The 9,862-nt window shown below is 41.1% G+C and overlaps 1 protein-coding gene across 1 annotated transcript in view; it reads right to left on the bottom strand.

The window, feature by feature from the left end:
* Positions 1-455: 455 nt before the first annotated feature.
* LOC118338150 (inactive ubiquitin carboxyl-terminal hydrolase 53) overlaps positions 456-9,862 on the bottom strand; it is a 30,954-nt gene continuing 21,547 nt past the window's right edge. Inside the window, exons 13-17 of the mRNA XM_035675385.1 lie at positions 7,387-8,176; positions 6,453-6,514; positions 1,651-1,717; positions 818-1,551; positions 456-711 (exon numbers count right to left, since the gene is read on the bottom strand). Of these exons, the coding sequence (XP_035531278.1) occupies positions 635-711; positions 818-1,551; positions 1,651-1,717; positions 6,453-6,514; positions 7,387-8,176 (1,730 nt within the window). The 3' untranslated portion in view covers positions 456-634. The remainder of the gene's footprint in view (positions 712-817; positions 1,552-1,650; positions 1,718-6,452; positions 6,515-7,386; positions 8,177-9,862) is intronic.

Here is a 9,862-nt window from a genome sequence, read left to right as displayed (position 1 = left end):
GCCTAAGGAGTGCCCTATAGGTTCAATTACTTCGAAATCTACAGAAAACCCATATTTTGAATATTACTAGAACCTTTAAAACCCACTGAAAGGTATATAATGTAAAGAACAGACAGAATTGGGGCAGACACCTCGTAACACTGAAATGGGAGTAGTTCAACAAACAAATAAAAGCATTCCATGGAGTGATAAAGTACAACTGCGAGACATTGGTTGTCTCTTCTTGCAAAAATAATCTCTTGCTAAGTCTTGTAAAGTGGCTTTTTTGTGAAACATTCTTTACTAACCCAACCCTTTGCTTTTTAGCTCCAAAAGTCCAAACATGATCTATAGCAAACGCATGTTTCTTTCTCTGTACCTGCTCGCTTCTGTGCAAATAATCCACTATCCATTCAAAGCTTTTAGTAGTTCATACCAAAACAGCAAGATAGCTATTAAGACAGCTATCAACTGCCTTTTTTTTTTTTTTTTTTACAATCTCTTTGGCATCCAGTTTCATGTCCAACTTTCGGTTATGACAAGTATATCAATTCACATCCCAGTTAGAAGGAGTCAAACTGTGTAGCAGTCGTAGTACATAAGAATTACTTTTGGCATCCAATCACTGGATCATACAAGGTTCATTGATGCTTTTTCATAGGAAACCATGCTCATCAAGTCCCTTTGGAGTAACTGGGTTCCACTTTGCAGTCGTCTTAGTTGTAGAATATCCTGGAAGACAAAAGCCAAGGATTGAATCAATGCACACATTTAGAAAAAGGAAGAAATAAAAAAACGTCACGCAAATATGAATAGCATTAATGATAGCATGTGGTACCTGATTCTGATCTGCTTTTGGAAGACTCTGGTGGCTGAACATCTGGCAAAGGGAGCCCCCTCCCTTCGACATCACTCTCCCCTGATGACGTATGGTCCTCTGCTTTCCTGTACAAGCCAGGCCTCTTATGGTATTTGGCCCGGTAAGTGTCTGTCATACAGTTATCCACAGAAAAGTATGTGGTGGGAAAAACCATATCTGTCAAGCCAGGGGAGTCTGTACCGTCATCGTGTCTGGGCTTTGGACTGGGTAACCTCTCGTCGCTCTCGCTGGCCGACAGATCGTTCCTGTCCTGGTCCGATGACCCCGACTTGGAGCTGGCATCCGATGAAAGCCTGTGCTCGGCAGGTGTCTCAATCCACCGACGGAGGGTGGTGTGCGAGAGGAGGGACAGGCCATTTTTAGGTTCATTGCAGGGGCTCGACCGCTTTGGCACCTCCGGCGGTTGTGAGTGGACGCCAGATGGGTCAGCGTGACTGGTGCCAAAGGTCTTGGGGGGTAAAGGTGGGGGATAGTTGTGCGAGAAAGGGTCATTGTGGGCAACGGTGCCAGTCTCTTCTTGTTCAGAGAAAGGTCCGGTAAGGTCGTCTGAGCTGTTCCACTCAGAGCTGCTGGTCTTTGCTAAGTAAGGAGGCACAGGGCTCACGGGGCTGCCATCCACATTTTCCTCTTGTTCGCTGTCCAGACCATTGTTCTTCACCAAGATCCCAGGAGTGTACCGGAAGGCTCTCCCTCTGTTATAAAGCAAAAACACAAACATCAGTATTTTATTTGCCCTTGTGCCAAAACAACTGACTACTTACAGACTGTTCTTTTAAAGATCTGTTTTTTACCTTTGTATTGGCTGACCGGAGAGGATGTTTGTGTCTTCTAGATCTGGAGATTTTCTTCCTTGTTCATCTAGACAATAATAAAACCACATGAGCGTTTCATATCACAACATACTAATTCATAAACTTATGGTCATCACTAGCAGATGGTAAAAAAATAGAGCTAGGTAACATCTGTCAAGTGTTTCTATTTGAACATGGCTACAATTTTTTTTTTCCTGTGTCTCTCCAGCAAAGACGTGTTATCTAACAGGGGTCATGGTGAGGCCCTTCGCCTGGTGCTCAGAGAGGAAGTATCAAAGCAGCTAGTCTGGCAGAGCGCCCTCAGGCCCCCTGTGTACCACTCTGACTGTCTGATCCAGCCAAAGAACATGGCCCCTTAAAGGGAATTTGGGTTCAAATCCAGGCCCTGTTAGCTTTCAGCTAACAGTAATAATGAAACAATAAAGACCATGAATGAACTCGGAGATTTAGAAGTTGGAACGTACAAAAACTAATAAAAGCAAATTCTATAAACTTATTTAGGTCCATTAGGTCATAATGTGATGTCAATGAATTATGCAGCAATAATTTGGAGATAATAATAAGCAAAAAGACATGTTTAAAAACAGGTCCCTGGGTGGGGGCTGGTGTGGAGCTACGCCAAGTTAGCAGGGTGGGTGTGATTTACAAGGCCTGAGACAGACAACAGCTGACCAACAGAACAAGAAAGAGAGTGAATGGCTAAGAACCATCTGTGATGTGTCAGCATACCCTCTTTTTCCTTTTTTCTCTCTTTTTTTTTTTTTTTTGCTCTCTCAAAGCATTAGTGGCTAAATCCTTTGTGCTGGCATGCAATTACGTCGGGGTCAGTCTCCAGACTCCAGATCCCCTCCACAACACTATTGCATTTTTAAGCCGCTAAGTCCATGTGGCAATTCACAATTTGATGACGCTGATCTGCAATGTTGGCAAGCAAATGTAACAATATCATTCTCACAAACAAAACAAAAAAAGGGATGCAGTTTACAATGCTTTCTCCTGAGAAAATCCCTTCATCTTTATGATCACGTGCACTGTCGAGAGAAAGCTTGAAGGAGAAAGCAGCTGGATAACAAGACGGCAAGACGACTGTGCACGACTATTTGCTACTGCTGAAATCAGCCATCAAATAATCGCCATGATTCCATCCGAATTTGATATAAATCTATCCTTCAGGTTGGGGTCTGGCTGATTTCCAGAAAACATTCATTTCAGTGGATTTTTGGGATCACTGCCGTAGCTGCGAACGCCAGCAAAGCAGATGTACTCAAGGTGTCATGCTGTTTACATGGCCTACTGCACTTGCCTGGGAAACCGTCCATGTACTGTGATTGCATGGATTAGACTGTGGTTCAGTGGCCTTTAATGTACTATCTAAACTGCACTAAGTGGTGTGTAATAAAGTTTCCCTGACATTCCCATGTTAACTGGAAAGTATGAATACAAGTTGTTTAATATGATTGAAGGACGTAAAAGTTGTCTCATTAGCGTACATGTTTTTTTTGCACTTGCTAAATGTGTGAACAGCCATGTTGTGTAAGCCACTATATTCATCTTTTAAAAACACTATAAAGATACTCTATTCATGTAAATCACTTGCAGACCTGTCTCTTATCCCATTCCAGTACAAAGGATCACTCTGAGAAATGTTCAAGAGAGGATCTGTTTGGGGCAGTAGAGGGGAACAGAGGTGATATGACATAATTTCAATTATTCCAACTATAAGTGTGAAACTCCCAGAGGAAATACAAAATGTGCCTTCATACAGACCATGAAAGTAAATTCTAACTAGGTTTTGAGAAATTGTACATGCAAAAATTCCCGACAGCCCTTTGAAGTTTTGTTGATGCGACAAAAACAAAAAAACTCTACACATTTCAGTTCTAAGGCTGTCAAGTGGAGATTTGTAGTTCTCTGCGTTCTGCTGTCTGGGGTACTTAAAATTCTTGAACATCAATCAGACTTGCATGCATTGCTTCGGGAGGAAAAATGAACCCTGGAAAAATGTCAAGTTCTCAACAATTTGATCTGTCCAGACTCAAAAAAAGTCATCAAAAATTCTTTAAAATCCCTCAGAATAGCCTTTGTTCATATTGTGCCTTTGATATGGCACAATATGAACATGTACTCCTGCCATGCCATTAACACTTTGGTTATTATAAGTCATTGGGTTGTTGGCATCAATTGTTGGGCTAAGCCAGGTAGTATTAAAGCTCTCAACATGCCAACTCTTGGACAGAAGATGTATGCAAACACCCAACACAAACAAACAAATCTATGTAATTGGATAAAGGATAAAATTCACCATGACTTCTTTTTCTGAACTTTACATCACAAAGGAACACAATACTTACCTCATACAAATTACAATTTGGGGTTTTATATATACACATGATGGCAAAGTTAATTACACAGTCCTTCTGTTTATGTAATCATAATTTGAAGGTGATGTGGTTACAGCCTCTCAAGAGTGTTTCTATGGGCTCTTGACGTCTGTGGGAGCCACAGGAGCCAATCAGGAGAAATTGAGCAAGCCGTGATTTACTGTCAAGGTAGCAGGTCGAAGTGCACCCATCTTCCTGACAACCGTGACCTTTCACGCTGTTATACACGGAATGTTCTGCTACCATTTTGGTATAATGCAGCTCAGTGAGATTTATTCACAACAAGGACAAAAGGTTGTCATTAAGGTGACTAAGAAGGGGCTCAACCTAGACATCCCTTTTTTGATGCAACAAACCTTCGTAGAACAAATGCCTGTGGTCAAAAGGGCAACTGAACTCCTCACAACAGTCCGCCCACATCTGTGTGCTTTAAGAAAGGATTTTGGACTTTAATGGAGTACTGGAATCTGCTCAGCCTTCTTTTCAAACTGCAGTTCAAGCCAGACTACCACCGCTGAACTCAGGCCAAATTGACTCTGGACACATTTACTGCAGCTTGTCAATACAATTTCCAGATGCCAGGACGTAAATATCCTGTGCTGATTTTAAAATAGCTACCGAAAAGATTTTTAGCCATGTTTAGGATTAACAATGAATTATTCAGCATTTCAACACTAACTTATACTTTTCAAATACAAAATTAAGTCTGTTATTATAGTCATATTTCTTTAAAGGCACTAGGAGGCAAACAGCCTGAGAGAGTAAATAAAAGCAATAATGAGTGCATTTCACATTTAAAAAATGCAACATTCTATACACCTTTGTACAATATGTATGTAGTTTGCGGCATCAATTATAAACACATATTTTATCGGATAAGAATGTGCTTTAATAATAATCATTTTAGAGAAAATCCTTTAGAAAATGTAAAAATATATATATCAAAAAGGGATACTGCAACAGTGAATAATTAACAATGGGTGCCAAAGATGTGTTTGCCAGGGATTCCTTCCCATGAATCACTCTGCATGTGAAGATGCTCACAAACTCACAAGACCAGCATTCAACACTAAGCATTTTCTGATTCCGTTTCCCCAACTCACTGCACTTGTGTAAAAGCTATTTTTAACTCGGAATGAAACTAAAGATAGATACAACTGTAGCTGCTGTTTCTATGCTGTATTTCATAACTCTTTGGGACCTTGAAATAACTGCAGTGCTACAAAAATGGCATTTTCGTTCATGTTTGAATACCACCTTCTGACAGGCCCAGTCATGGCATTTTCTGCCCGGCTGGGCACAGCTGGGTGGCCCCTACAAGCTCACTCATCTCCCCTTCTTATTCAGGATTAACTCAGTGTGTTACTGCTGAGGGAATTAGTCAGGCATGTTTCAAGATATTTGTTAATTTAGAAGATATTCTGTCTGTGCGGATACTGTGGATCACAAGCAAGCACGTGCTAGATAAAGAATGTGAAGGGTGTCCAGGCGACAAAACCCCCTAGAGCTATTCATGTCATCTAACCTCGCTCCATCCTGTCTGGAAGATAAAAATAACCATTATTGCGTGACATGACTCATATTTGAGGTGCATCACTTTTTATTTTTACAGATTTTGTTTTTCTTTTTTCTTCTTTCACGGTAGTTGCATTCAAACTGATCGCCTCACACCCTCACCCTCAGATTTGTAAAGCCCTTGACATTCTTCTTTTTATGTAATTATGAGGAAGGACAAAAGACCACATACAAACGAGGATTTTACTTAGCATTGAACCAATTAGATTTTTTTTTTTAAAGCCAGCTCTCTACCAGTTTTCTACTTGAGTTGATGTTTCCTTTAAACCATGTTCATTTCTCTGTGTGCTGCATAACATAAACTTTACTCAGGAAAAAAGGTCAAGGCCAGTCAGTGAGGAACCAGCACACACTTATTTCCATACAGTATCCCTTCCATCAGGCTGTGACCTTAACACCACTGATGGAACAATAAATCAAGGAAATTGCTTAGTACTATCTTAATGTTTCAGATCCTTACAACACACGGAAGTCTATTGGGCAGAGGACATTTTTTTTTGTATGTCAAGGCCTCCAAGCCTTTGTGAAAGACTTTAAAGACTCATTTCCACAATGTAACACATGAAAAGTCTATTATTTCTGGATTGATATATGTAAATTCGAAAATAACAACAGAAGTAATAATACATTTTACATTTTCATATTTTTGTTTTAATCAATGTTTAAATATAACAACTGTTCACCACTGCATATTTAAAATGCTGGGTCTCTGATGGTGTATGTTCACATTTCACCCCGAATATACAGAATAAGCAGACATCGCTACAACAAAGTTACTGGTGTGCAGAAATAAGAAATTATGCAAAGTGTGAGAGATTTACTTACCAGTGGAAATATGCAATATGTCAGCCTTCAAATCATCACTTCTTCTCTGAGGGAAGTGATCCCTAAAATACAAAATAAATTCAATTATTCATGCATTGTGGACTGCCACGAGATATTCCAGAGCTTGATCTTTTACCAGCCGCTTAAGAGGACTGGGATGGGTCTGTGCTGTGAGCAAAAAAATCTGAAATAAACTGTCATGACCTCAGCCTAAACATATCATTTTATCATGAATGATTCACAGTGGTGTAATCTGATACCAACTCCTGCATGTATACATCTTGTGAAAACAACTAGTGCTTGTATGTTTTTTTTATTATTTGATTATGGTGATCAGTTTTTTCCCCTTTGTCGTTATTGATGTTTACAAAGTGGTTTCCTTTTTTAAGTATTTACCTAATAAATAATACATTTTATACATTTCCAGTGCCTTCAGGCCATAACCCAGTCACAGAACATCTTAACTATATGTTAAAGAATGAATAATCAAAATGAGCACTTTACCAAAATACTGTCATGACATAGACTTGAATAACGCACTCGTGGTTGAGGAAGTCAGCTATCTGTGGGATCTCCCCTCTGAGTACAGGAGGTGTCAGCTAGTTGGGATCATTATCTCCAAACAAGACCTGCACTACAAAGCCAACAAATGACAGCCCAGCATAATAAGGCTGGTGCATCTGCCTTGTGTGCATTTATGTTAAATGGGTCTTGCTATTCTTAGAACAGTTTGTTTGTAATGTTTAATCATTTAAAAATGGCAGCACTTTCAAGACTCACATCCTTAAATGAGGAGGGCCTGCGATGACAAAGCAGCGTTCTGACGCTGGCATCACACAGCAAAAAGTGTGTAATAGCTACATCTGCATCATACTGGTGCCAAGATTTTGTGTATTTGACTGATAAAAACGTAACTCTTAACGGTTCAGTTTACCTTGTCAGATGCAGCTCAGGTATGGGCCGCAGGTCCTTTGAAGAAAGGCTCTCTACCACAGGTGAGTCCAGATTTGCTGAGCCATTGCTGAGTCTGTCACTACTTTCATAACCAGATTCAGTTCGCTGGATCTTCCAGTTGTCATTCCGCACTTTTAGAGTTGCTGAGCCCTTCGACCTGTCCTTGTCACTGTAGCCGCCCCGGCTATCTGAGTCCAGCGAGCTTCGGCTGCCGGCTGTTTCGTGCCGTTGTTCATCCTCATAGATGGTCATTAGGCTCTTAGGTTTGCGTTCTTCTCTGCCTCCCCACGTAAAATCTCTGTCTCGCTCTCGGTCACGGGTGGGCGACTGACTACTGGGTCTTCTCCGGGGGCTGTGCTGCCTTCGCTCTTGACTCGCCAAATTACCACCACTACTGCCACTTAACACACTGTCTACATTTAGCGCCTCACGCGTGGGCTTCCAGGGGCGGCTGTACCTGCTGCGGCTGTTCCCTCCACTTCCAGGACGCTCTCGGGAGTCTTGGCTGCTGTCGGTGTCGTATCCGTTGGACAGCTGGTCTAATCTCCGGCTGTGTTGACCACTACTGTTAGTGGGAATGGTGGGCAACACTTGGACCCTCGCTTGAGAGCGGGGGGGCTCATGGGAGGACCGTCCACCAAGGTGTGCCGTTCTCTCAGTCCGAATGGGACCTTTTCCTTGGCTGCTGTACAGTCGGGTTTCCAGGTGTTGTTTGAAGCCATTCTCTGGAGGGGAGACAGAGCGAGAGTAGGTCCTGTCCTGACCTGGATCTGAGTTTAAACAAAGAAAAGTTCATGAGAGTGGGGTGAAAAACATTCTGAATAGATGCTTCACATCAATAATTCAAGAATGTAACACTTAACAGTATATTGACGTAAACTTTTGTTACCTCCCAGCTGCTAAAGCTCCAATCAAATATTAATGCATCAAAGGGAGCAATTAAACATCTTTTGTTTAAAGAGTGGGAATATCAGTTTTGCAGATTTTCTGCTGTACCTGATGCCAAAAGACAGTGTTGTGAATAATGTTGCCAAGACAAAAATGTACTTTCATTGAAACCAAGACACAAAGCTGCGCTAAAGCACAGTGCAGGATGGGCACAAAGTGAGGGAGGAGCATGGCGACAACAGGGTTACGGACATTTCTGTCTGAAGATGACAGGAAGGTGTAAATTATGGCCGACATGAGTCAATCTTATTATGTGGTGTGTAGACAGAGGGTAGCCAGCTCACGTACAGACACTCATGCAGATACTGATGATAAAAAAGCCCTTTGGTGTTGGTCGTATTTGTGTGTGTATACGGAGACATGTGGGTGCTTTCCAAATGCACAAGACACATGTCTGCACATGACAGTACGGATGTGTGTCTACTATTCCAAGGACACTTCCAGCCATAATAGCCACTTTCAAAATATATGACCAGACATCCCACAATCATCCTTCCTGGAGTTAATTTTTGTCAAACTATATATCCACACCTTAATACTCTAGATAAAATCCAAATTATAATGCTATTTAATTTTGCATGGAAAATGTGCTGTTATAGTGCAGAAAAATGTTCATAAAGTAATTTTTCCTAAATGAAAGCAAGACTTGTATTGTGGGAGTCCTCATTTGAAATGGAAGGTTCATCTATCTAATGCATTTTCATAAATTAAAACCCACAGTAGTGTATCGAAAGGCTGCATGCTTTCAATTGAATCAGATCTGTGGTAACATCATGTTTGAGGGTACACAAAGTGAATTTAATACTACATATAACTGTCAGTCCTTGGAAATAAGCCCACAAGAGATAGAGCCCCTATTGCTTTGGATTTTGCTGACTTTGTGCCAGAGTTAAATCACTTTGAACATATATCATCATATATATAATACCAGTGTGTTTCAGTTTCAGCTGCCGAGTTGTCATCAGTACACAAAGCTGTGGATCATTTAGGAAGTCTACATCACTACAGTCAGTGATCATTTAGAAAAACCCTGGGGTTATCCCATAGTACAATATGAGGAGCAAAGTTGCTTAAGCTTTTCTAGAGTGTTCTTTTAGAAGACTTTTTAGCAAAGTGCTAGCCTGGGCATGAGCCGGCGGTAAATTTTTACTACTTACATTAACTGTAGTGTCACCTCCAGCCTAGACATTCATCATGGCAATGGCACTAGCATCCTTTTAGCCTACTGCATTCAATCATAATAGGACGTTAGCTTGCTGCTAACACAGGCTACTGCTGTTGACATGGTGGATTTGGGAGCATGTTACAATTCTTCATAATCCCTTCACTGACATTTAAAGGGGAACTTCGGCAGATTTTTACCCTAGTTTTGATCACTAGAGGTCCCCGAGTACTGTCGATAGGAAAAAGAACGACCAGAATTGGTTCTAGCAAACTGGAGATCCTGCAGCTAATGGCCAGAGCTCCCAGTTAGTTATAATACACTTCTTGGGGGCATCTCCTAAAGA

The sequence above is a fragment of the Morone saxatilis genome, unplaced genomic scaffold, assembly GCF_004916995.1.
Source record: "Morone saxatilis isolate NCDOM2014 unplaced genomic scaffold, NCSU_SB_2.0 Contig4, whole genome shotgun sequence".
Lineage (NCBI taxonomy): Eukaryota > Metazoa > Chordata > Actinopteri > Moronidae > Morone > Morone saxatilis.
The sequence above is the reverse complement of the archived record's forward strand: the minus strand, read 5'-3'. Positions and strand labels throughout refer to the sequence as shown.